The sequence below is a fragment of the Bubalus kerabau genome, chromosome 4, assembly GCF_029407905.1.
Source record: "Bubalus kerabau isolate K-KA32 ecotype Philippines breed swamp buffalo chromosome 4, PCC_UOA_SB_1v2, whole genome shotgun sequence".
Classification (NCBI taxonomy): Eukaryota; Metazoa; Chordata; class Mammalia; order Artiodactyla; family Bovidae; genus Bubalus; species Bubalus kerabau.
This window is the reverse complement of record NC_073627.1, coordinates 34,748,540-34,776,392: the sequence shown is the minus strand read 5'-3', so window position 1 is coordinate 34,776,392 and position 27,853 is coordinate 34,748,540. Positions and strand designations below refer to the sequence as shown.

Sequence of the window (27,853 nt, the reverse complement as noted above, 5' to 3'; positions counted from 1 at the left end):
GAGCTTCCGGAGAAGCACTGATCTTGGTGGGTAGCAGATCTTAGTTCAAGCCGAGAGGTGGAGCATGTTCCAAGAGGCATGAGGAATCTCATGTTTTCCAGGAGAGTCAGTATTCAGTGAGGTCCCACTAAGACTGGCTGCCATTGTCAGAGCCTGCCTCTCTTTCCTGTGTCTCTGCTTAACATTTGTCCATTTTCCTATTCAGTTTTCTCATTAAGTCAGTAGCCAAATGAAATGGCAATGTGAGATTGGAATATTAGGTTGTAACCACTAGCAGAGAATTGAATAATATATTAAGGACTGTTAAAAACTGCTTTATAAAGTATTTTAAAGTACAACTCGAGGTGTAGCATTAAACAGTTGTCTCTAATGATTGGTAGAAAGCAGATGGAGGTGTGTAATACCCCAGAGGGAATCGTCCCCAGGAGCTGAGATCCAGAGGGTGCAGTTGGATAACTTAACCTACTAGATAATGTAATTAAAAACATTTAATTTTGTATTGTTCCTTTTAAATAGGTGTGTAATGTTCTTGTAAGACCTTTGTTGTATATATTCCTAATAGACAAGATAATGCTGTTTAACCTGCTCCCTGCCTGTGAAAAATAAGGGGAAGGCCCATGCTGGCCTCAGCACATGTAAATCTGTAGCAGTAATACCAGTTAGAGTAGTGATAGTAATTGCCGTGCACTGTAGAGAGGCACAGTGTGGGAACGAAAGATCAAATAATGACGGTAGGGAACTGACTTTTTGGAAATATCAATTGACCTTCTGTTGCTAGTAGAAGTACTAGGAGAAAGCCTTATAAAAAGCACAGAAATTTCCAAAGAGACAGAACTACTGAAAATATATTCATTCTTAACAAGTGAGAAGACTCAGTAAAACAAACAACAGAACATCTGTAGGTAGCAAAAAAACTAACAATTCCAGAAAATCTATAAAACATATTTCCCTCTCAAGGGGTCCTAGTCCCAACTTAGTGGATATAAAGTTTGCATTTTAAATACTTTTGCGTGTCTATTCCAATTTTTTTTCAACTTTTTTCTTGTATGTAGGTAATTGCTGTTTTATTTGTTCTCAGTCTTAGGATCAAGGATTTCCTACCATTTTATGAAGAAGGTCAGTAAATTCACGAAGAGAAATCCTTTTCTCCTGATAACTAGCTGATGCTTTGCTGGCTGCGATTTACACTCAGCTCTGCATACTCTTGTTTTGTATGTCTGAGATCTGCCTCTAGGCTTCACCTGCTCTTCCCACAGGGCCATGGGGTGTTTAGGGCTCTTCCTAACAGGGACTGGCTTGGCTGCTCGTTCCATGTTTTATTTTTGGTGACTAAATACTTCTCCATAAGTTATAAGTAATATGTTTTGTTTCTTGTGGCACCAAAAGATAAACTGACACAGTGTAAAAAAGAGACTCACAAGTTCTTTGCAGATAAATTTTTTATCTGCAAAAATCATAAGTACAAAACAGAGTGACAAAGATTTTCACATTTTGTGCATTTCTTTGGTCACTTCTTAGCATTTGGGTGAGTTACTCTTCACTGATGATTTTTGTGTGAACCTCCCGGCTCTTCACCCGCAGCTTGTTGACCTGGGACTCGGCAATGTCAGCCCGTTCCTCAGCCTCTTCCAGCTCGTGCTGGAGCTTGCGGAATTTGGAGAGGTTGACATTGGATTGTTCCTCCTGAGAATAAATGGAAATGCATTTAAGAGGGGGAAAGTTCAAAATTTCTAGTTTCTTAGATCAGTGGGTCTTGAATTTCTTATTACTTAAAAACAGTTCACTCTAGTACACCTTTTTTTAGCTTAGAGAAATGCTCTTGCATTAAAAAAAAAATTAACTTCTCTCATGCTTCTGAAGTCATGGGTAGCAAGGAAGGACAGGTGACATTTGTCTCCAAGTTGTTCTAACTAAAAGTTCTCTTTTTATAACATTTAAACATCTTAGAACTACTGCTAAATATGCCAGCTTTCCAGACTCTTATTCTTTCCGCTTACCTCCCAGAATTCTGAGAATGGAACCAGACCTTTTAAAAATACATGTATACAATTTGTACTATACCAAGCTAGTACTCTTGACTATAAATTATTGTCATGCTAAGTCACTTCAGTCATGTCCAACTCTGCGACCCTATGGACTGTAGCCTGCCAGGCTCCTCTGTCCATGGGATTCTCCAGACAAGAATACTAGAGTGGGTTGCCATGCCCTTCTCCAAGAGATCTTCCTGACCCAGGGATCAAACCTTCATCTCCTGTGACTCCTGCATTGCAGGTGGATTCTTTACCACTGAGCCACCAGGGAAGCCCCATAAATTATTATTGTCACTTGAGTATAAATTATTGCCACTTAATGCAGTTTAAAAATTAAACAGGAAGTTGTTTGCCAAAACAGTCTACGTGTTCCCTGATTATATGAATATTTGAACACATAGCAGTAAATCTGAGAAGGCCAGTTCTAGTTTAGTCTCTAGTAGTCATTCTTTTTTTAAAGGCTCATTAAGAACTGTCCAAAGTAAGGCTTTCCAATTTAGAACGTTTAGAAAACTTTGAGTCATTAAAAAATAGAACTTGAGAAAAACCCCAGATGGTCCTCTTATAAATGAAAGAGTAGGAGCCAGAGAAATGTTCTGTCTCTCTCAGACCTTAGATCAGGGGAAAAACAAAACCAGAGATGGTCAGAGGAACCAATTTGAGATATTTAGGTATGTATCTATTTATACTTCTATACCTTGGAAATTCATATTTTTATTATTATTTCAGATAATTCACAGGCTGAAGAAATGAGATGAGGTGGAGTGCTGAGGATCTAGTGGTTGGAATATAACCAAGACCTTCTGAGACTTGATATTTAAAGGCTTACTTGACACCTTCACTGTGTATATATAATGGTATCTCAAACAATGTTTCCAAAACAGAATTCCTGTTTCCTTCTTGGCCTACATATGTTCCTTCCTTAGTTTCTCATTTTAGTAAATTTATGTCATGTACCTAGTTACTCAAATCATAAATCTGATTAATTATCTTTGTTTTCCTTTCTCTGTCTTTCCAAGCAAAACCTATTAGTATATCTTCTAGTTTTGACCTCCAAAATATATCTTGAATCTCTCTACTTCTGTTTTCTCCACAAACCACTGGACCACTTGAAAATCCTCCTAAAACGTCTTCTTATACCTAATAGTGTTGTCTCACTATCCATTCTCCAATAGTAGTCAGAATTCTTTTTTAAAAAATATAAATCAAGGCATGACCAAACCAGCTTAAACTCTGCTGTGGCTTCCCCAGTGTTCCACTGTACCTCGAATAAAAACCAGACTTCTTATCATTGCCTAGAAGACCCCATGACCCACCCCCTGCGGGGGGGGGGGTGGGGTCTCTATTGCTGTTCCCCTATTCTTTCCACCTCTCAGACCAGGCTCTTTCCCACTCAACAGATTTGCATTTCTGTTCCTCCTTCCTAGAACACTCTCCACTCTCTTGTCAAGTGGTTGGTTTCTGTTCATTCTTCACATCTTCATTGAATCATCTTTCATTGATCCTTCCTTATTTTACCCTTATTTCTTTCACCCCTTGAACTAAATTGGCTTGGATGTATCTGAGAACAGGAGGCAGCCCCATCACCCCGAGGGGGTCTGAACTCACCGCTTCCTCAGCTTGTCTCTTGTAAGATTTCACCTTTGCTTGTAGTTTATCCACCAAATCCTGGAGCCTGAGAATGTTCTTGCGGTCCTCCTCAGTCTGAAATATTTCCAAGAGTGAGTTTCTTGAAAGCACAGATACCATCCCATTTTGTTGTTTATTTGGTTTTTGATCCCTTGTAGCCGAGGGGAAAACAAAGACAGGATATTTTCCTTACCTGGTAAGTGAGCTCCTTCACTCTTCTCTCGTGTTTGCGTAAACCCTTGACAGTTTCAACATTGCGTTTCTGTTCACTCTCAACTTCTCCTTCCAGTTCACGTACCTGCAAGAAGATGAGTATTTTAGAGATGTTTACTCTGGTCCATTCACTCAGTGGATTTCTCCTTCTTCAGATGAACCGTAATGCTGCTTTTACTCTGCTTTATATGTAGTATACGATGTCCTAGTCTAGTCACCCCCTTTATAAGCTCTTACAAAGAATATCTCTTCTGAATCTTTGTATGCCCCACATCATCTAACAGTGGGAGGTTCTAAAAAAAAAAATCGCGCATTAGATTAGAATGAGATGGGAATAGGCTGATCAGAAGACCCACCCTGGCCTCCAGCTTCTGGATCTGCTTCTTCCCGCCCTTCAGGGCCAGCTGCTCAGCCTCATCCAGACGGTGCTGCAGGTCCTTCACCGTCTGCTCCAGGTTCTTCTTCATCCGCTCCAGGTGGGCACTGGTGTCCTGCTCCTTCTTCAGCTCCTCAGCCATCATGGCTGCCTGATTAACAGTAAAACAAAACCAGTTGAGAGAGCTGACAGCCCATCAAGATTCTAGCTTGAGCACCCAGGGTGGCCCTCTGCTCACATCAGTGATGGCCTTCTTGGCTTTCTCTTCAGCGTTGCGAGCTTCCTGGATAATGTCCTCCATCTCTCCCTGGATTTGCGTGATGTCTGTCTCTAGCTTCTTCTTGGTGTTGATCAGGCTGGTGTTCTGGTTAAAATACCAAATTTAGAAATATTAATACATGAGAGCAAAATCAGTCCAATGTTCTAATGAACCCACAAGCTAATTAATTAAGATAACTAATTAGTATCCCTTCTTGTTCCATAAATTATCTGAGTTGACAATATATTTTTACAAGACAGTCAACTCTGAATGTCATAGTTCATATTAATAAAAATGTTAATTAAAAAATATTACATATTTTAAACTTTAAGCCCCCATATAACACTGTGAATAAATTTTTAAATAATATGAAGATTTGAGCAAGATTTTCATTTCCAGTATCTTTTGCTGTTCTGTTATGCCCACCTGGGTGTGCAGGAGCTGGACGCGCTCACTGGCATCCAGGAGCTCCTGCTCTGCGATCTTCCTGCTCCTCTCCGTCTGCTCCAGGGTGGCCCTCAGCTCCTCAATCTCAGCCTGCAGCAGGTTGGCTCTGCGCTCCACCATGGCCAGCTGCTCCTTCAGGTCCTCCTGGCTCCGCAGAGCATCATCCAGGTGGATCTGGGTATCCTGTGGAATGAATGATCATTGAGACACCTTGTTCTCAGGGCTGCAGTCACCCACCTGTACTGGGACCATCTCCTGAACCCATTTACCTTGAGGATGGCTTGGGTGTTCCTGTAGTTCTTCAGGGCCTCAGCAGCCATGCGGTTGGCATGGTTCAGCTGGATCTCCATTTCATTGAGGTCTCCTTCCATCTTCTTCTTGAGCCTGATGGCATCATTCCTGCTCCTGATCTCAGCATCCAACATGCTCTGCATGGACTCCACGACTCTAACATGGTTCCTCTTCAGCTGGTCAATTTCCTCATCCTTTTCAGCAATTTTCCTGTCAATTTCAGACTTGACCTGGTTCAGCTCCAGCTGGATACGCAGGATCTTTCCCTCTTCGTGTTCAAGAGATGCCTTAACAACAGCAAGGGGGTGACATTAGCAGGGAGTGGAAGTGTTTAGTATTCTGGAGATAGGAATTAGCTCCTACCTTTGTGCTACCATAATGCATCTTTATTCCACTGTTACAGAAATTTCTGCGATGTGGAGTTGTTGGTTTTGTATAATTCTATCTTCCCAGCTAGCTCATGCCCTTGAGTTCAGGGCCCTGACCTCATCTTTGTTTTCTCAGTGTCTAGCACATACTTACTGATTTCCAGTTATGTTTGTTGTATGCATGGTCAATTTTCCATCCTCATATTTATTATTACAGAGTGAAAATTATTTTTCTTTTATCTTGATTCACCTGTTATTGCATGTATTCGATCTCAGTTGCTTTCAAAATGGTTTTAGAGTCTACAGTAAAATGTGTACCTCTGCCTCCTCTAAAGCAGCCTGAATTTCAGACTTCTCTTGTTCCACTTGCTTCTTTACTTTCTCCAGTTCATGGATACGTTTCCCTCCTTCTGCAATCTGCTCCGTGAGGTCAGAGATCTCCTCTGTTGGTGAAAAAAATTAAAAAATTCATTCACTGAGGAAAACATTCTTTCAAATTCCTTGTTGGAGAAAAGGTAAAGTGTACTCACGTTGCAAGTTCTTATTTTCCCGCTTCAAGGTTTCCAGTTGGTCTAAGGACTCCTCATAGGCATTCTTGATCTTGAACAGCTCTGTGCTAAGGGAGCGAGACTCCTTCTGGGAGGCTTCAAGTTCAGCATGAGTCTCTTCATACTTCTGTTTCCATTCTGATAGGATCTGAGGGGCAAGGAATGGTCAGGAAATTGGTGGAGAAAGTTGGATGGGATGAAACCATTTTTTCTGGCAGCTTTCAAACAGAGTTGAGATGGTTGGGGACTGAAAAATACTTATGAATGAGAAAAGTAGAAACCACAGGAGTGCCCCCTCCTCCCCACCTACTTATGGCAGGAGCTGCTGAGCACAGCCCGTGGATGGTTTGAATAGGCACACAGAAGGTGACTAGCTGTCCTCAGCCACATGTGAATGCTGAGGCAGAAATTGGTGCAGAAGTTACCTTGTCAAAGTTCCTTTGCTTTTTGTCCAGGGCTGCACAGGCAGCATTTGTCCTCTCCACGTCAATCATGAGGTCCTCAACCTCATTCTGGAGCCGCTGCTTGGTCTTCTCAAGGGAGGCACATTTGGCGTTCGCAGCTTCTACATGTTCCTCAGCATCCTGCAGACGCTGGGCAAGCTTCTTCCTAAAATGTGAAATAAAGGCTCACACAGATACTCTTCTAAGGCATCCACTAAAACATTATCATTCCTGTCTGGCTGTACATTATTCACAGGATAAATGACTAGATCTCTGCTTAAGTTTTCTCTTGAATAAGCAGGTCCCTTCCTTAAACTTTCTGTAGAATAAGATTCTCCCTGTTAAGTTCAGTCTTGAACTTTTGATTGCATTTAAATCTTTATATAAGAATGTTTTCTTTCTTATTGCAGAATTTAATGTCTACTTTTTAGTCTTTAATAATAGATTTCTTTTTCCTTCTACAAGTAGCTGTACTTTTACATCTCAAAAGGAGGACCTGTGGTTTAAAGCCAGATGTTTTTTTCTCTTACATACCTATCACTTTGGATCAATTTTTTCATTAGTGGCTAAGAAGGAGAAGCTCAGGACAGTATAATTGACTCTTACTCTATATAAGATGACATCAAAAGTTTCCTTTTTAAAAAATAATCTTTCAGCTTCCTGTTGCTCATGTCCTTCTTCCTTCTACCCTCTAACTTAATTTTTTCCCCAGATAACCTAGAGTATTTGTTTTACTTGCTTAAGTTTATATCATGTATGATCTATTCCTAAGTTTTTGTTTGGGGAGCAATGGACATTTGTTCATATGGAACTTAATATAAGGGCACTTTGATTGTTATCTCTATTTCCATTTTAAGTAAGTCTAGAACATACTTGGCCTCCTCCAGCTCCTCCGTGCGCTGGATGGCATCTGTTTCGTACTTGGTCCTCCACTGGGCCACCTCGCTGTTGGCCTTGGACATTGCCCTCTGCAGCTCGGCCTTGCCCTCCTGCTCCTCCTCATACTGTTCCCGCAGCAGGTCACAGTCATGACGGGCTGACTGCAGGGCATGGGCCAGGGCACTCTTGGCCTGAGAACATAGCAATTGGTGACTTAATCTATCATCTTTAAAGTGATGTTTAGTCCCTAAGCTCCTGTAGGCCACAAGAAGAAAATCTGTAGAAGTAAGCAGAAAACAACCTTAAAATCAAGTACAATGACAGAAACAACAACAGTAATAAGTAGGGCTAACCTTTATCTCCTCTTCCAGCTGCCTTTTCAGTTCTTCAATCTGTTGTGTGAATGCTTGTTTGCCCCTTGAGAGCTGAGAAACGAGTGCGTCCTTTTCATCTAGCTGGCGTGAGAATTCACCTGTAAAGACCAAGAAACAGAAAACTCAACCTTACTGTGGAAATTAAAACTCCCAAGTTACAAACTGGAGCAGGGGAAAGGGAGCTGGGGTTGAAACATGATGCAGAGTGTGGATTACAGCAAACCACGAATTTCTACTTCAACCCTGGTGAGCACATCCATGTGAAAATGAGAAGTAGGGAAGACCTTAAGGCAGATTACACTCTTCTGAACAACAGAAAAGATTTCAGGAGATATTTAAAATTGTTTGATCACAGTAGAAATAGATGAAGAAATATGTGAAAAGAAATATAAATCAGACTAACAAAAAGCATTCCAGTGTTTTTTGTCTACGCCAACGGTGTTGTACTAGTTTACCTTCCACTGAAACTTGACTGAAACAGAATTTATTCTGTGGAAAATAGGAGACTTTGAGCAGCACCCTTTGAACTGATGTTCAAAGAGAAATCCTGGAAGAATTTTTATATCAAGACAGTCAAGTGTCCTTCCACCCCAAGAATGAGTTGGTTTGTGGATAACAAATCAGTTCCTAAACTAAGTGTCATTTAAGTTTGTCTTCCATTCTTTAAGCACCATAATTTGAAAATATACTATACAGTTGACCCTTGAACAACCAAGGGATTTCAGCCCTTTCAGCAGTTAGAAATCCAGATATAACTTTACAGTCAGCCCTCTCTGTCCACACCCATGGACTCAACCAACTGTGGATAATCTAGTATTATAGTGCATTTTTATTGGAAATAATTCACGTATAAGTGGACCCACACTCTTCAAACCCATGTTGTTCAAGGGTCAAATGTATTATGTTAAAAAGAGGGAAAACCCTTTCAGCACCATTTTTGAACAGATAACCTGGAAGCCTTATCTGTTTAACATTTAATAAGAATCACAACTTCCAATTTTTTTCATACCACTGGATTACTAGGAACAAACATGTAATGAGGAAAAGAAACTACAAGGGGCATTTTGATTCTTTGAGAAGACAATTTTTTCTTTTCATGAAATGTACTTACCACCTATATAACAGTAATAACAAGCCTTACTTGAGTTTTGTTCTACAAAGAACACTATTTGAATGAATATGAAAGAGTAAAACTGGTTCTCCAACAATTTGATCTACCCATTGCTTTACTGGTTCAAATGACCCATAAAGCAATTTCCACCTGTTACCTCTCATTTGGGGAGGCAGAACTTTGGAAGAAAGTTGGACAAGTTGGTATGTACGGGGAGGAGTAAATGCAGAGACTCTCCAGTTTGGATAATCAGAACTCTTTGAATCTCACTTGCAAGCTCCTGGTTAGATCATGGTCCTGAATAGTTCCCTACTTAAATGTGGTGTTACCAGAAATTGTCAAGACTTCAGGGAAAAGACTGGAGTAAGCATTCTTGGACAGGTCATTTCTCTGCAACCGTAATCTGACATCATTAAAATGGGGATAACATTACACAGACTAATGAGGGTAAAAAAGTAATTAACGTGTGGAAGCATTTTAAAAAGTGAAAGTAAATACTGTTGTTGTTCAGTTATGTCTGACTCTTTGTGACCCCGTGGATTGCAGCATGCCAGGCCTCCCTGTCCCTCACAATCTCCCAAAGTTTGTCCAAGTTCATGTCCATTGCATTGGTGAATACATGTCCAAGCCAGTGGTAGCTAAGGTGTTCATATTAGCAGCACCTCCCATGAGCTCAAGTAACTCAGTGCAGGGTTTATTAGCCAGTTGAGAATCCCAGGTAAACTGGTCATTCAAAGTCAGGACTGGTAGATGCCCACCTGATTCTGTCTGCAGACGCGCTCTCTGCGTCGTTAGGTCGTTGATCAGCCGCTGCTGCTCATCCTCTTTTGCCTTAAGTTCACTCAGTTGATCCTCTAGAGCGCGGCACATCTTTTCGAGGTTTCCCTGCATTCAAAAAGTGGTAGATGGCATCATCTCAAGTATTTGGATCATGGAAATCTGCAGGAATCCCAGGATTCCATAGGAGCTGCTCTACTCATTTCCTTCGAGAATAAGCTATCTTTACAAACAAAACCAACTGAGGCCTTAGACTGTGATGGAAAGAGTCAAAATGTAACAGTCTAAACCTACTGCCATGAAATTGCCTTGTGACTCAAAACCTTTACTCAGTTGGCTTATCTGTGATATGAGAATAGTGATAGTCAATGATTCAGCTCATGAAATTTTTTTGAGAAACAAATTATGTATTTGTGCTTAAGGGGAAAACAAAGAGCCTATTCAAAGTGAGGTGTTTTTAAATTTTCAAAATATACCATTGAATTGTATTTTTTTATTGGAAAGAACTTGAGTTTTCAGGATGCACAGTCTTGGGGTACAGCTAATCTCGTGTAAGAGGGAACACTCGGCCCCATCACACTGGGGTTAGCCCCTCCTGCCACTAGCCTCCTGTCATAGTCTCATCCTGCCAGTTGATAATTTCTGAAAGGCTTGCTCTCACCTGTCCCACAGAAATTTCTTTTAAGACTTAAATCATGATTGTACCTTGGCTTTGGAGACAGTCTCCATGTTGCTGGCCAGGTCGTCGATCTCCATCTTCATCTCGCTCTTCTCCTTCTCCAGCTTCTGCTTGACCCTCTGCAGGTTGTCAATCTGCTCCCCTAGCTCAGCCACACTGTCCGCGTGCTTCTTGCGAAGAGCAGCCGCCGTGGCCTCGTGCTGCAGGGTGGCCTCCTCCAGGTCCCTGCGCATCTTCTGGAACTCGGCCTCCCGCTTCTTGTTCATCTCAATCTGGGCGGAAGTGGCCCCGCCGGCTTCTTCCAGCCGCTCACTGATCTCCTCCAGTTCCCGGGAGAGGTCTGAGCGCTGCTTCTCTGCTTTGGCGCGGGAGGCCCGCTCAGCCTCGATCTCCTCCTCCAGCTCCTCGATGCGGGCCTGGAGGTGGGGAGAAGCTCATTGTGAGCTCCTTTTTTAAGCTAATTGGTAATTTTGTCATGATGGATGAGACTGACAGAAACCACGGACTTACCTGTAACTCCTTGATCTTCTTCTGCAGCTGCATCGCGAGGGCCTGTTCATCTTCAATCTTGCTTTGCAGATTGCTCATTTCAAACTCCTTCCTGTTAGGAGAGCAGCATGTTAGCGCACGCCGTGTCCTCTTGCCAGTCTTCTTTTCTTTGTGTAACTGAACATTTTTGTATGGCTGGTGATGAGGAAGTGCTAAGTGGGTGTTTTACAAGTCAGAAATGTACCATTTTCTTTAAATCAAAAGTCAAAGTGTTATTTTTTTTTTCTGTGTGCTGTGAAGTAATATTTTTGAGATCCAGACAATGAGTGGGTTACAATTGTATTCTCTCATACTCACTTTTTGAGTTTCTCATCCAGTTGCTGCTTATCATTTTCTATATCCATTGTGGATTCTTGGGCCAGTTTTAGATCACCCTCCAGTTTCCTCTTGGCTCTCTCTAGGTCCATGCGAAGTTTCTTTTCTTGCTCCAAGGACCCCTCAAGCTGAATGTAAATAATGTTGAGTCAAAGAATTGCTTAGCTTACTTTCAAAGAAAATTTCCTTGACAGTCCTAGACTTACGTCATCCACTTGCTGCTCTAGCTTGGTCTTAGCTTTGGTCAGAGTGTTGACTTTGTCCTCTTCTGCCTGCAGGTCATCCAGGGTCTGCTGGTGGGCCTCCTGGAGGGCCTTCTTTTCCTTGGTCAGCTTGGCAATGGTTTCATCCAGACCTGCCATCTCTTCTGTGAGGTTTTTCACCTAGAAAGGTTAAGAAAGAGATGATCTCTGCTGTAAAGCAGCCTAATTAGATGGCAGAGTCTCTATATGCGGTATAGAAGTATATTTCATACCTTATTCTCTGTGGCGTGTTTCTCCTTCTCAACCTTGGCCAGTGTCAGCTCAAGGTCATCTATATCTTTCTTTAGTTCTGAACATTCGTCCTCCAGTTTCCTCTTCTTGGCCGTCAGCTCAGCATTGATCTCTTCCTCATCCTCGGCTCTCTCAGTCACCTCCTTGATCTTAGCCTCCAGATGGATTTTGGTTTTAATCAGCTGGTCACATCTTTCCTCTGCATCAGCCAAGGCATCAGCTTCCTGAGAAGGGATGGTAGACACTTTTAGGTCTTGTTCTGTGGACCTTTTCAGATTTTATTAAGAATTGAAACCAAATAAATAAATTGTACTTTAAAGCTTTAGGTTAATTTTTATTAGTTTTCCATCATTTAGGAAATATTTATTGGGTATTTAAGGCACTGGAGATTTTTAAAAGGAATTTAAGTTACAATTCTTGGTGAAATTGTAATAAAATAAACTTATTAATGATGAGTTTCAGGATACACTGTCCCAAAATATGGTACCTTGGCACAATGAATATCTTAAGCTAAAGGAGTTTGAGAAAAAAGCAGAAACAGGAAGACCACTCTGAACTATTCCTCTTGCCCCTTTTCCCTGAAACAAGCCATTAACCTTCTACGTGGAAGGTTCCCTCTCTGTACTGGGAGGAAAGAAGGCATTCTTATTACAAGAGCTGAGAAGGCTGTATAAACAAATCTTGTTAAACTAACTCTTATCTTTCTGTTTCTTCATCACTTACTACCCCAGTCCAGGCCCCCTTGTCTTGTCAGTTCTTCACGTATTTATCATTTCTTTGTCTCAAGGTATTAAAGCTTCATGCTCTGGTCACTTCTTTGAGTCTTCATTCTCTTATGAAGGCTTACATATATACATAAAAATTAAATAAAGTTTGTATGTTTTTCTCCTATCAATCTATCTTTGTGAGTTTAATTTTCAGACCGAGCCAAGGAACCCTAAAAGGGTCAATGAAATTTTTTTACTCCCCTACATGATAACTCCCCGTGTTTGCAGTCAGATTCTTTACCATCTGAGCCACCAGGGAAGCCCAAACCTGATTCCCATAATTTCAGTTAGCTGTCTTTATTTAGTATTGTTTTCCAGAAAGGTTTAGTAAATGAAAAAAAAGGAAAAGGTTGGAGCATATTATACTGAGAGGAATTAATTCCCATGTAGTTATCCCTTGATTTTTGAAGGTATGATAAATCCGTCCTCAGTTTGAAAAATCTTGAACTCCATAAACCACAAGGGAAGTCACAGTGCCAACCCAAGTATTTGTAATTCATTTTTATTTTTTCTAGTTATGTGTCTAAAATGTGTGCACTCCCTAGAAGCAATGTAGATTCCCTTCTGAATTCAGAGAACTAGAGAGTAACTTTTAATATTTCTGTTGTTGATTTTATTGGTAGCAGCTGAAATTTTCTTGTCATTTGAGTCACAGAAATGGGATAGACAGCGATGTTCATCAAATATCTCTTCCCAAGCCTCTGGAGATTTCTTAGGACATCAGAACAAGAGCATCAACTCATGCTTTGCCTAATTGACACTATTTATAGAAAGTGCTGCCATTGTCTTGGCAACGATCTTATATTTTCAGGTACTGGAGGATTCCTAAAGAGATAGTTGAGAGGGAAGTTGCCAGGAGGCCATAGATTTAAAAATTCACAATATTGGTTTCCAGTTGGTACATTTTCATCATAAAGTCTCCACCCTCTTTACTGTCTATATTGTTCTTTCTTCACTGTTCTTATTTGCATTTTTCAGTGGGGAGAATCTTAGGGAACAAAGATCACTTTATTTCCTGCCCGTATTCTGCTAGGAAAAACACCAGGGGCAAAGGAAAATCACTTTTATTATTCTCTTCTCAACAGCACAGAATCCTCCAACAGAGCTGTTCATAATAGTGCATATGAAATTTTATGGAACACTTTGAGGATGGGAATTAGGAAAGACTGGTGATCAGTCCCTCAATAAGGTGCCATCTAGACTCTCCCCTAGTAGCTGCTGAATTGGAATTTTAGCATCAGATAGTAGACAATGGCTTCTGACACTCACAGACTGAACCTGGAGCTGCAGGTCGTTTTTCTCTTGCGTCAGAGTCACCATTTTCTCTTCCAGTTCTTTCCTTTTCGCCTCTGACTTAGCCAGCTCTTCTTTGGTCTTCTCAAATTCTTCCTTCATGTTGGCCATCTCCTTCTCTGTCTCTGCACTCTTGAGGAGGGGCTTGATCTTGAAATACAGCTTCATCCAAGGCCAGTGCTTGACGTTCATGAAAGCACGGATATTGTACTGGATGCAGAAGATGGACTCTCTGTGATAGGAGCAGAAATGTTCAAAGTCAGGTATAACAGGAAACGGAATTACAGGGCATAGGCTGATGGGGTTAGAAAGTTTCCCATATAGTACCTCCTCTCCACCATCTTCTGGTACTCCACTCTTGCCAAGAACCCTCTGCACCTGGCCTGGGTTCGGGTCATCAGCTGGGCTAGCTTTTCATCTCGCATCTCCTCTAGGAGCCCCAGAAGACCAGCTTTGAAAAAGACCTGTGTATGGCCAGAGTTGCAGATCAAAAACTTGACACAGACTCCAAAGGGACAGACATAGTGCCAGGTGGGCCTTAGAGACCATTACCTTGGTGTGACCAAATTTATACTGGGTGTGATCAACGTCAATGGATGCAAGGAGCTTCTCAGAAGCCTTCTTGCTGTCAATGAATTGTCCTTCAGGGATCGCACTTGCATTTAATACCTTGTATCTGTTTGAGCCAAACAAATAAGTGATATAGCTATTGTCACCAACAAGAACTCTTCCTGCCTTACTACAGAAACAGTTGAAAGGTTGAGTAGTCTAACACATAACCAAGTAATCATATCTACCTCTCTATCTATTCTTTGTATATTCAAAGGGTGTCAAACTTTTGGTATATCAATATGGAATTTGTTAAATTTGTTGCTTTTTCCAGTTTTAATAGAAGGTATAAAGGATAGGCTTATTTCATTGAAAAATTCAATAACAAGAACCTTGTAAAATAATTCACAGTGAGAAAGTCTGACCTTTGTTTGAAGTCTGCGTACAGGATTCTGCTGGGGAAGCCCTTCCTGCAGATGCGGATGCCCTCCAGCACGCCGTTACACCTCAGCTGGTGCAGGACCAGCTCGTGCTCCATGGCCCCTAAAAAAAAGATGTTTTCCATAGAATAATCTCCTGAGAAGTCATGCTGGAGCTTGTCTGGGTATCAGATGTGCCTTACCAGGAGTTTTGGTTTCATTGGGGATGATGCAGCGTACAAAGTGGGGGTGAGTGCTCCTCAGGTTGGTCATCAGCTTATTCAGGTTCTCCTGTGGACCCATATGCATATCTGGTTAAAAATGCAGCATTTTTATATATTCATATTTATAGACATAATTGTCACCATCCATGACATTTGTTTAATTCCAGTGAATAGTATCTAGATTGAATTTGCCAAGGGTTGTCTCTGAAAATAGCTCTATTTTCCCTATCTTTGTGCATTAGAAACTTGCTGTTGAAGTGGTTGTTCATTCCTGTTGAATTTCCTAGTTTATTGTGTAAATTTATGGCATATTAACATATGGAAATACTCAACCCATTATGGTTTACCGAGGTTCGGAGCCTGATTTACAAATTCAGAGTCTTCCTCCAACTCACCCCTTTCTTTCTTTTCCCAACTTTTCAATTGTATCTGCTTCTCTAGCACAATTTATTCTTTATAATTACATAGCTGTGCCCTCCTGCTGGTTTCATAGAAAGGGCTCTTATAATGCCTGCTTCTGGGAATTGGCAGAAAATGGACAGCCATATTACCAAGTGTGAGAAATCATTCACCCTATGGAAATCCTGAGTTTTCAGAATAACTGGAACTTCAGTTATTATAGATAGAATTCTTAAAAGATAAATAAATTTTCCTTAAGAGGTGTTTCTTAGCACACCTTCTCTGATTTCTTATTCTCTTCTTTTAGAACAGCCTCCAAGTCCTGCCACTATTTTTCTACCCTCACCTTTCAAAATCCACTCATTTTAGTTCTGTGCCAAGATGCACCTAAGCCTCTACCTCAGTTAGATGCCCCCAGAAACTCAAGAAAATCTCCTGATTTGCTTTTCCAAGAAGAACCTTTTATGTTGCAAATGACTATATTTCCCAGCCCCAATGTTGAGTGTTACCATCTTATACTGAGTCCGACCTTCTGGCACCTGTATTTCCTACCTGCTGACTGTCTCTTCCAAGTTGCCCCAAACCTTCCTGAGAGACTCAGCACCACTACCTCTGCTGCCCTGGTTCCTTAAGTTACATTCAGTTCTAGAATACTTGCAAGACTACTTCCCCTTCCCCACACAGTAAATTCAGATGGAATTTCCTGAATCTAATGAGAGAGAGAAAATGAGGTCCATACCCTGAAAAGAGCAGACACGGTCTGGAAAGAAGAACCCTTCTTCTTGCCTTTCTTTCCACCACCGCCCTCTGAGGGGAAGATAAACCACAGGCACTCATAGTACAGGCTTGCTTTGTCTCATTTTATACCTTAAGTAGACATGAATTCTGTTGGTAATTACCTGCTTCACCAGATGTTGGGCCAGAGAACAGCAAAGCCAGAGTCTTCACTGAAGACTTCTGGTACAGCCCAACCACCGTCTCATTCAGGGGGTCCTTGTTCTTGTCCAGCCAGCCTGTAATGTTGTAGTCCACGGTGCCCGCATAGTGAATGAGGGAGAAGTGGGCCTCAGCCTTGCCCTTGGTAGGTTTGGGTTTCTGGAAGTTGTTGGACTTTCCAAGATGCTGTTCATAAAGCTTGTTCTTGAAGGAGGTGTCTGTGGCCTTGGGGAACATGCACTCCTCTTCCAGGATGGAGAAGATGCCCATAGGCTGAGAGAATGAAAAGCAACATGCCACTTGAATTGTCTGCCTGCAGAAATAATGGGTAGCATTCTGATCCTACTTGAGTAAATACATCATATCATTCTTTACAGTTAGTGAAAACTCATTTCTTTGGTCAGAAGTTGTTAAATGGCAAGGATTACTTGGGTGTCTATCAACACCCAGGCGTGTGCTGGGCTCTGGGATATGATGGAGAGTAAGATGAACAAGGAAGGACCTCCGGTGGAGTTTGTGTCTTTGCCCCAAAGCCTTGGAGCAATGTTTCTCCGAGTGTGACTTGCAAATGGGTTGTGTCAGAAACACCTGGTAAAAATGCAGATCCCGAGGCTCTACGCCACCGTTCCCCCAAAATGTTTCTGGGAGCGAGCCTAGGGGAATGTGCAGGTTTACTCAGTACCTGTGGGGTCTTTGGCACAACTGAGAGCCCCTGCTTTCAAGTACTAGGAACTCCACCTTCAAATGCCAGCAGGAATGGCTCCAAAACTGACAGAGAAATAAGTGAATCATGCTCTCCTCAGAGCTCTTTAATAAGGAAAGATGGTTTAAGAATCAGACTTGTCATCAGACTATGAGGAAGGGTCGAGTTCTGGACTCTAGAAAAGACTCAGTCTCCTTTCATCAGATCATCTACCTCAGAGTTGGCCAAAGGACCTTCCCTGATCTTAGTTACCAATAGAAACCTTTTACCAGAGTGTGCAGTGAGATTTGTGATTTTCCTCTAAATACGGGTCAGCAGTGTGACCTGTGGTCTGAGAAAGGGAGGCGAACCTTCTCGATGAGCTCGATGCAGGCGGCCAGGTCCATCCCGAAGTCGATGAACGTCCACTCGATGCCTTCTCTCTTGTACTCCTCCTGCTCCAGCACGAACATGTGGTGGTTGAAAAACTGTTGCAGTTTCTCATTGGTGAAGTTGATGCACAGCTGCTCCAGGCTGTTGAACTAAATAAGTAGAAAATACAAGTGAACATTCTTCTTGTGATAACAGCTTCTCTTTGAAAGGACTCTTCTGACATAGCCTAACTGCTCCCTGCATGAAAACACAACCTGACTCAGAGCGATGTCCCCATACACAGAAGCCAAAGAGGTTCTAAGACACGGGTGAACCTTGCAAACACTAGGCTGAGTGAAGGAAGCCGGGTTCAAAGCTCTACGTAGTGTATGATGTCATTTACATGAAATGTCCAGATTAAGCATATCCTTACAGACAGGAAACAGATTTCTAGGGGGTGAAGTAAGAGGGAAATGAGAAAGAGGTTGCAGGTTTGCACTGTCCTTAGCACTCTTATTTGAAAGCTTGTGGATTACTCTTCATATTATTGCTTGGTACCAGATTATTCCTTTCTTCCCATGTTGGGTTGAGGATTTCTGGAAATACTTTTGTTCCTAAACCCAGAAAATCTCATCCAGTGTCCATGAATGCACTCATAGAGAAAGGTGTGGAAATCAGACCTCTGGATCAGACACTGAGACACTGTTGTTGGGGAGAATACTTGGGTAAACTGTATGGGAGGTATTCTGTCTCAGGCAAATGAATTTGAGCTTCTTTACCATGCCATTTCCATCCCCTCTACTGGCCATGGAGGGCAGGTGAGAATCTGCTTTGAATTTGTCATTATCTTCCCCATGGCCATCTTTTCTGCCATTGTCACCCTTATCACGTTCTTTATCATTTACTAAATGCTAAACTATGTGCTGGGGGACAGTGCTTAGGTCTTTAAATCCAGAAATCTTACAATGGCAAAAGATTTACAGAAATAAGTGTGTTATCTGGAGCTTTCTATACAGGTCCTAGATGAATTTACCCTGTTTGGGGTCAATACCATTTTCATTATCTAAGTTCACAGAGGTGCAGTTTGAGCCCAGATCTGTCTCATCCCAAAGCTGATGTCCGTTCATGGACTTTTGATGTCCTTTCATGTGTTGGTTCAGTTTGTAGTGTAGTTATTTTCATGGATCTTTTAAACATTTACTGTGGCAGCAAGATTTGTAAGTTTTCCTCCTGCTAAGTTTCTGCTTACTCACATCAAAGATCTCAAAGCCAGCAATGTCCAAGACCCCGATGAAGTACTGCCTGGGCTGCTTGGTGTCCAGCTGCTGGTTGATGCGGGCGACCATCCACAGGAACATCTTATCATAGACGGCTTTGGCAAGAGCACCCACTGCATTATATACCTTCATGGACAAAGTAATGATCATTGCCATTAATAAAGGCATGATGTGAAGGCCTGGGAAGGATGTGATTCACAGAGGTTGTGCACTTACCTGCTCTACAGTCTGGCCTTTGGTGACAAACTCATTGCCAACCTTGACCCTGGGGTAGCAGAGGGCTTTGAGCAGATCAGCAGAGTTCAGACCCTGGAGGTAGGCAGCCTTGTCAGCAACTGCAGAGACACAATTCAGACATCCATCATGACTTACTGTGGCCCCACAACACCTAGGGGCAGAGTAAGGAGGGAATCACTGCTATGTGGAGTTTGATTTGTGTGTTCATCAGTTGCTCAGGTGTAAAGGAGACATGAGCTTGGAGTTGCCTATTTTCTCTCATTCAACCCAGTTGGGGGTTCATTGGTACCTTCAGTGCCATCTGGTTCTGCTTGCTCCTCACGCTGCTTTTGCTTGAATTTTAGGTTCCCATAATGCATTACTGCCCCCGTGAGCTTGTAGATGGACACTCTTTCATCAGAAGTGAAGCCCAGGATTTCAATGGCACTCTGCCATGAGAGATGAGAGGACAGAATTAGGACATAAGACACTAACTTATTTAGGAGACTTTGTTCTGTGTCCTGAACCACACCTACAGCAGGGTTGTCACTGTCGTTCCCATATATACTGATTCGTTTTAAAAACTGCATGTGAAACTTACATCTGTGGCCATCAACTCTTCTTGGTCATCGATGCTAGGGACTGTGATCTCCCCTTGACTCACGTAGGCGTAGTCATATGGGTTGGTGGTGATTAGGAGCATTTCTGGGTACATAGAATTTAGGGTGTATGTTTTGCATTAGAAGGGACTAATAAAGATGTTAGCTTTTAACTTAATACATTTAAGGTCTTGCATACCAATTAGCTCTGGCTTCTTGTTAGACATGATCTGATAAAAAATATGGTAGCTTCTTTCTGCCTTCAGCTGGAAAGTGACTCTAGACTTCTCCAGAAGATCTGCAATGGCAAGTGGATACGGGATTAGAGGGAAAACTGATAAAGTTCTGGGAGTGACTTTGGTTCTTGGGGTCATGAACTAAAAATTTCATTGGCCCCTTGTGATTTCAGCTGAATGGTCCCATGAGGTACCACGTAATTTTGTCTCTACCACTGTGGTTACTCTTACCACCTCTTGAAGGAAACTCATGTTCTCTGGCTCAAGACATATTCACCTCTCATGCAGAGGATCCTTGACATTTTGGGTATAATTGATTCTTGATAACCTGTTCCTCCTCAGCATCTCTGCTCACTTTATAACAGAGGGGTTATTACTAAGAGCAACATTTATCAAGCTCACACTAAGGAAGAAATCTCATACACTAAACCCAACTAATGCACCCCTAATCTTAGTCTTTTCTTGGAAAAGTTTGAAATGTCTTGTGAGGCTGGAATTCTTCTGACAAGCCCAGCAACTCCTGGCAGTTTCTGCAGCCCCTGACTGAAGTGGGTGAAGCACACCGTTGGATCTAGTTAGACTGGCATTTCCGAGGGGTGTGTTTGGCAGTGAGTGGTGTTGCACAGGCTCCAGGCCCAGTATGAGCTGTAAGATGTTCCTCCAATCCATCACTGTCACTCTGGATGCTGTTTAGGAGGTCCTGTTACTCACATGTTTCAATGTCAGCAGAAGCCAGTTTCCCTGTGGTACCGAAGTGGATCCTGATGAATTTACCCTTGCAAGTGAAAAAGATGATGGTATATATAAAACTGGAAGCACACAGTAAAAGAGATTGAAATAATAACACAGACAGCCCTCTCTGGCATCTAAAAGAACACCCTTCCGTGACCAGAGACTCACAAAGCGAGAGGAGTTGTCATTCCTCACGGTCTTGGCGTTGCCAAAAGCCTCCAGCAGGGGGTTGGCACTGATGATCTGATCCTCCAGAGTCCCCTGCCAAGGCAAGAGCAGTGCTCACATCTGGGGCTTGGGAGTTTCTCACCTGACAGCCCACACGCTGACCTGGCAACCAGACCCACCTGCATTTTGCCTGAAGTTGGTTCCTCCTTCTTCTTCTCCCCAGTGACTGCAATTGTTGCAAAGTACTGGATGACACGTTTCGTGTTCACAGTCTTTCCTGCCCCGGATTCTCCGCTGTCAGACAGTTATCAAATATATGTGAGAATTTAAGCTCTATGACAAGTGAAACTGCTTCCTTTATTACCCTTGACTAGCCAATGTGCCTGTCTTTATATGTCTTTGTCAGAGCCCCCTAGGTTTTTCTCTTCAGCCCGTGTTTAGCTCGTATTATTTCTGTTGCTTTGCATTGATGAAAAGCTGAGACATTCAATCATTAATCATGCAGCACTTGTTTCTTGAGTGCTTAAAATGTGTCAGACTCTCTTCTATGTACTGAGGCCAGGACTTGAGGAGTCCGAGAAGCAACTAACTCAACCATTATGTAGTAAATGAAACGATTAGTAAAAACTCTCTGAAGCAATGCATGCGTTCTTTTGCTTCCTTAGACTAAAGATACTCCCAAGTTAGGTCTTTGAAGGACTAGACATTCCTCCAGTAAGCCTTGAAAATGAACCACTGGTACTATTCACAAAGTGTCCAGCCTTTAGAAGGTATATATGCTTGCTGTCCAGTACTGGGTTCTGGCCACGTGTGGACATAGTGTTTTACATCTAATCCCTGGAAAGCTCTGGGACTTTTAAGGTTGGTCTAGCAAATGATGTAATTTAGGACATTGCTATTTTACATTCGGATGCAATCCGAACCCTATAATAAACAATAACGGTATTTAGTTCCTGGCTGATTTGCCATTGCTTTAATACGGGGGCATGAACTAATTTATTCCTTTGATTAGTCATTTTCCCAGTGAAAATAAAATTGGAGTGTCAGAATAATAATACATACGTGATCAAGATAGACTGATTCTCCCGATCTAGAAGAAAAACAGTGGACAATCAGATTATCTACCAGCTACTTACACAGAACTTCCTACAGGGAAACACTGAGGGCATTGACTGTAAATGTCATATTCAGGAGAATTTTTCAGTATATTATTATAAAGGTGCATGCGATGTTGTTATATCTCTCAAGTTGGGGAAGAGAAACATTAAAATGTTGTCACGTTTTAAACTCCTTGAACTCCACAGAAAGTGTGTCCTTCTAGTTTGAAGGAAAGAGCAGGTCTTTGCAGAGGCACAGCTGTTCGTTGTTATCTCTAGGCTCCAATGGCCTGCTCTTCATGGACAAATGCATATAACTGAGAAATGCACAGTACACTAAGGATGTGGACTGTATTTCATAGTTCCAAATAGTGTTAATTAGGCCAAGACTGAGATTTAGTTTCTATGGATCAATCTCACACAGACACACACACACACATACACACATCTATCTGTCTCAAGATCCTAGACTGCAACCCTAACTCTGATCAGGCTTCCCAGAGCAGGCCATTGGGTCCAAGACGGATCAGAGAGGATGCCTTAATCGGAATAAAGTCTTTTGGAGAGGGGCCAGTAACAGCTTCCATTTGAATGCTGCAGTCCCCCAATACCATTTCATTCAGAGAGAGGCTGCCATCTCTGAAATGGGTTCTGATAACTTTAAAGACATAACAACACTTCTTAACCATCGAATTCAAAATCAACAAGAAACTTGGGTACTAAAATGATTGAACATATATTTTTCATTTCGGTTCAGACAATACTATTCAGCTCTAACTTAACCTTTTTTGTGACTTGAATATATAAAATGAATCACATATTTCTCAGCAAGGAGACTGTAAACAAATTAAGCTTAATTGGGTTGGAGCAGCAGTGTGGTCTGGTGAAGTTGTGGAGGTGGAATCAGGAGAACCGAGCTTTTTTCCCCACTTGACAGTGTGTGTATGCCTCTTCTGTCCTCTCTTGTGGTGTGCAACTAGTGGGCTTGGATTTGGATTTGGTTATTTCTAAGGATCTTTTTATGTTTTACCTTCCCCATTTGGTGATTATAGATGGTGAAAAAATTTGTATGAAAAACGGTCAAGGCTCGTACCAGTCAGCATGAACTGATAGGCGTTGTCAGAGATGGAGAAGATGTGGGGCGGGGCCTCCTGGCGCTTTTTGCCTCGGTAGGCCGTGACCACCTCTGCATTGTACACGGGCAGCCACTTGTAGGGGTTGACGGTGACACAGAAGAGGCCTGAGTAAGTCTGCACCACAAAGGAAAAAAGGAATATAATTGTTTCATGAGGACATTAATACTGGTTTTCAAAATGTTAACCGCCTGCATGAATAGGGGCCATGAGAACAAACTCACATAGATCATCCAGGCTGCATAACGCTCTTTGAGGTTGTACAGCACAGCAGGCTCGTGCAGGTGGGTCATCATGGCCATGTCCTCGATCTTGTCAAACTTGGGAGGGTTCATGGGGAAGACTTGGTCTTCTTTCACAGTTACTGTCTGTCAGGTCAAACAAGAGGAGCCAGGTTAGTAAAGAAGTGTCAGCTCTCCTAATGGGTAGTGGGGCCCCATTGCATCCCCTCCAGATGCTCTACTCACCGCCCCAGCTTCAGTCTTGGCTGTCACCTTCCCCCCTTCCCTGCTCTGCACAACCGCTTTCACGAAGGACTCCTTAGGGTCCGCCACGAAGACTGAGGTCTTGGCATCGAAAGGCTTATTCTGGGCCTCGATGCGCTCCTTTTCAGACTTTCGGAGGTAAGGAGCGGCCTCCCCAAAAACAGCCATTTCCTGGTCTGAACTCATGGCTGCAGTTTATTGATGGCAGCCCAATCAAAGACCCTGCCTGGCAGAGGAAGAAAACATATTACAGAAATTCAGAAACTGGATCATTAGATTCATGTTTGGTTTTTTTTTTTTTTAAAAAAAAAACACCCAACCTTATTCCTTGACAAGTTGAGCGCTAGCATCTTGTTGGGTATGACTACCTCCCTGGCTTGCCTGGAGGTGAAATGGCAGCCTCTGTGTTCTGTACCATTGCTGACAGATACTTATTTGGCAAGAGACTGTTGGTTCTGGCTCATCTTCTATACGATATTATAACTCTTTTCTCTGTTTCTTTTGCATAAAAGAAAGCCGCTTATCATCAGCTTATACAGACACAATGCTAAGATGACAGCAGGATTTCTCGAGCTCTTTCACCTGTAGTTCTTGTCTTCCAATCAGATTACAGGGACCTTGCAGACTGGGAGTATGTTCCTTTTACAGCATCCTCCACACCTCTTAGAACACATGCTGGGTGTGGGTAAGGACCAGAGTTGGCTTTATATATTAAAAGATCAATACAACTATGTTGCTAAAGTTATATGAACTATTTAGTGCATGGTGAAAACCTTTTCATTATAGATTTGGAATTTACAAGGACCACATAATAATAAAGGAAAGCATAAATGTGAGGAGCTTTGTTTTGCATTGTTCAGTTAAAAAATCCTGTTTTTACATCCACTACTCTTGTTCTAGTGCCATAATTTTGAGAAACTCAGTTTCTTCACCTGTCTTTAGTATTTCTCAAAGACATTAGTTATTACTTAAGTTTTCTTGCTTTATTACTAGTATTCTCATAAAAATTTCAGGAAATTTTTTCTTTTCAAAATCTGTCTCTTGTCACTTTAACATTCATTAATCCTGTCAATAAGGATCATATATAACCTATTTTATAATTTTAAAAAGATATTTTATTGAGGAAAACTCAAAGCACTTGAGTCGTCTTCCAAATATTTTTCTATTCAAACCACAGTGGTTTGGATAGCACAATTAAAGTCCATTGTCTAGACTTTCCTGGCAGTGCAGTGGTTGGGAGTTCACCTTCCAGGGCAGGGGATGCAGGTTCGATCCCTGGTCGGGGAACTAAGATGCCAAATGCCTCAGGACCAAAAACCCAAAGCATGAAACTGAAGCAATATTGTAACAAATTCAGTAAGACTTTAAAAATGGTCCACAGCAAAACGTATATTTTAAAAATCCTTTGTCCTACTAAAAATGCTCACAATCATTTTTCGTATCATATATTTTTTTAAATGTTCATTTTACAGAGTGTGAAACAGCATGCAGATTTCAACCACTTTTCCAAGTCAAAGATTCACTTCATTTTATTAATCCAGTAATGCTGCATCTCAAGGGTTTTTATATTATATACAGTGGTAAGAGCTGTAGTATGCGACATTTACATTTTCTCTGTAAATGAGCAATAATGGTGTGAAATGCTATGTTGCATATTGTAATTGAATTATTTAAAAGATAATCTGCAATGCTGGAAATAGAAAAAACAATGTATCTAAAAACTCCTGAAGCATTGTATTTATTGCAAAAGATACTGATTAATGAGAACCAGTTTCTAAAGTCTCCCTCTGAGTTTTTCATGAACAGCCATGAAATTGAAATGCTTTTATTTTGTAGCCCTTACCCTCAACCACTCTCCAAACCACTGCAGAAGGTTTCCTACTCCTTGCAAGGAATGTGAAAAACAAGCCAGTGCCTTACCTTGGAGATGCAACCTTGAAGTGGGTCAGAACTGTAAGAAAAAGAGCAAATGTCCTCTGATTAAATGTGAACAATTCCCAATAGTAGCAAGAATGATTCTGAATTGAGAAGCAGGAAATGACTGGGAACACTAAAACATCTAATTAAAATTGCTGTGGAGTAAGTTGGTGCATCACTGGAAGGGCTCCCAGGGGCAGCAGGAGCCAGGATGCGTGGCATGCATGCGGGCAGCCAGGCATCCCTGCTGGCCCTTCAGACAGAGCCCTGTCCTCACACACACTTACCTTGAAGCTTTATGAGGAAAGACAAGTCATACTCATCCCCAGGGTACTTTTATAGGGTCAAATATGGAAAACACGTCGCCTCCTCCTCTTTCTTAAATCATATTTGGCAAAACGTGTTTTTGGCAATGAAGGTCTCCAAGCATAATTCCCTTCATATTAAAGATGTTTGGATATAATTAGAAATATTTCCTCTCACATTGGGTTAAGTGTATAAATCAATCTCCTATAAATAAGTTGAGTTGTTGGCAACCTGAAAGTGACTGCCTTTGGAATAATGTAAGGTGTTGTTTCAGAGTTAGCTATGAGCTGGATTCCCTGGACTTTGTTGCCTGCTGCTCTTGTATTTCACTGAATCGCCTGTGTGAGTCTTTTCAACTTGCCTGCACAATTGCAGATATTATACTAGGGAGCAAAGTTTCTGCTCTTTACCAGAACATCAGAAAAAGATAGTTTCTCCCAAGAAGCCATGGTTTTTTTCTCCCAATTTATTGTACTTTTTCAAGGATGCTTGGAAATTTAATTTTACAATTTTCTTCATGAAGAGCAGCCAAAGATACACAGCTTCTTTTTTTTCCTTTGGTTAGTCACTTCTGATTCATTGTCAAATCATTTTTGCCAAGCCAGCAAAATCATTTTCCTTCACTTTTATTTTTTAAATGCAAGTTGCTTTCTGCAATCTGTTTTCCTCTATGAAACTCACCATAGAAAACACTAGAAAACAGGGCATTTCTCTGTCTAAATATGTAACATCTGTGACTTCTCTATCACTTATCCATGGTATATATTTCACATTTTGCTTACAAACAATACCGGTACATTATTTTCTATTTTGGTTTTTAATTTTAAAAATTTGGCTTATCGTCTCTGTGGTCTTGCATCTCTTATGTCAGCATTGTTTATCTGGGACTGAGACAAAATTTGCTTAATATACCCTGCTTGGCAACCATTCCTGTATTATTGTACTGATATTTCAGTTGATTCAGTGCAAAGAGGCTGCCTTATGAAAGCAGATATCTGGAGATACTGTTTGTAACAGTCACATGATTTTATTGCTGTAATGGACTATCTAACCGCTATTCCTTACTTCACTAATAATGTAACTGAGATTCCAAGAACAGAAGAGAGTTCACAAATGACACAGCAGTGTAGACACCGGGCACCTGATTCGCAGTCCGGTGACTTCAGGAAGGGTCTTTGGAGACTTGAGTCTGAGAGGGGCTTCCCTAGGCTACCCTTCATCTACTTTGTAACCATGGGTGTATCATTTTGCTTTTTTACACACTTTATCAGGAAAATGTTGAGTATTTTCAGGAAGAGAGAACATTTTAATAATGCTCTCAATAGAGTTCTGTGGGAATTTTAAGACAGCCTTTGGACTACTCTGGATAGAGTTTCCAATAAGTAGAAAATAGACGTTGGTTTTGGTCATTACTGCCAAGTTCTGAGGCACGCAAGTATTTACAGGTGGTGTGGGAACACAGTGAAAGGGGCCAGGGCAGTGAGAAGTGATTCCACATCCTTCCTGAGCCAGTGTGACAGTGTGGATCCAAATTACTTGTGCAACTACTTCCGCACATATGATTAAGTCAGTTCTCTCGCAGGGCCATTTAGACTGATGTGCTTTTTATTCAGATGGGAAATCATCATTTAGTCTTTACTTTATGCTGTCCAAGAAGGTTATATTTTTGGCTATGCATCGCAATTAAATCCAGCTTAAAAAAAATCTTGATTCTCTTGGGAAACTCCTCTAAATAATTCAGGTTGCTACTATATCTAGCTTTTGCACCAAATTCTTATCTTTCTGTGGGTTTAATATACATTTGAATAATTTATTTGGGATCATATTTTATTGATACTTGTAATCATTTATTTTGACTCTTTACATAATTATAGGAGGCCATAAAGTCTGGAAACATAGGCTAATAAACAGCCTATTGATATTACATAATGTATAGAATAATATTTTGACTCCAGACTTTGGCTTTCATAGAGAGAAAAGTCTCATCTCACTGTTTCATATGGTTGCCTATTATCCAGCACATATACTATGAATATATTGTGTACTAGTATTAATGATGAAAATCTTTCTGTGCTAATAATACCCATACTTGGAATTCATACTTGGAATAATACCCATACTTGGAATTCATTTAGCTATGAATTCAAGGAGAATTAGCAAGGAGAATTCATGATATGCTTCAGGAGGAACCCCTGTGTGAGAATATAACTAGGGCCATTCCTTACATAGACCTGGAAAGTAGATTCATGTTAGGGGAAGTAGGA

General features: G+C 41.4%; 1 protein-coding gene across 1 annotated transcript; it reads right to left on the bottom strand.

Annotated features, from left to right (window-relative positions):
• Positions 1-1,421: 1,421 nt before the first annotated feature.
• On the bottom strand, positions 1,422-25,686 carry LOC129649271 (myosin-1). The gene is made up of 40 exons (XM_055576512.1): positions 25,571-25,686; positions 25,287-25,317; positions 23,349-23,592; positions 23,106-23,249; positions 22,842-22,998; positions 21,714-21,741; positions 20,831-20,945; positions 20,652-20,744; positions 20,463-20,526; positions 19,715-19,813; positions 19,518-19,621; positions 19,227-19,365; positions 18,917-19,035; positions 18,677-18,826; positions 17,423-17,593; positions 16,333-16,642; positions 16,173-16,240; positions 15,014-15,101; positions 14,817-14,934; positions 14,395-14,518; positions 14,170-14,306; positions 13,819-14,074; positions 11,764-12,006; positions 11,495-11,671; positions 11,271-11,416; positions 10,935-11,025; positions 10,451-10,840; positions 9,727-9,853; positions 7,837-7,955; positions 7,478-7,674; positions 6,587-6,770; positions 6,144-6,309; positions 5,932-6,056; positions 5,224-5,532; positions 4,934-5,137; positions 4,487-4,612; positions 4,229-4,399; positions 3,853-3,957; positions 3,639-3,734; positions 1,422-1,683 (listed from the first exon to the last, which is right to left on the bottom strand). Exons 3-40 carry the CDS (start codon positions 23,550-23,552, stop codon positions 1,531-1,533), a joined length of 5,817 nt encoding a protein of 1,938 aa, XP_055432487.1. The 5' UTR covers positions 23,553-23,592; positions 25,287-25,317; positions 25,571-25,686; the 3' UTR covers positions 1,422-1,530.
• Between the last annotated feature and the right edge of the window lie 2,167 nt (positions 25,687-27,853).

What these genes read in the sequence shown, in the direction of transcription:
- LOC129649271 (XM_055576512.1), bottom strand. Translation starts at nt 23,552, where the DNA reads ATGAGTTCAGACCAGGAAATGGCTGTTTTTGGGGAGGCCGCTCCTTAC. An exon ending in ATAAATTTGGTCACACCAAG is followed by an intron (nt 14,307 to 14,394) that starts GTAATGGTCTCT and finishes GGCCATACACAG; the next exon opens with GTCTTTTTCAAAGCTGGTCT. An exon ending in TCCAGAAGCTGGAGGCCAGG is followed by an intron (nt 3,958 to 4,228) that starts GTGGGTCTTCTG and finishes ATCTTCTTGCAG; the next exon opens with GTACGTGAACTGGAAGGAGA.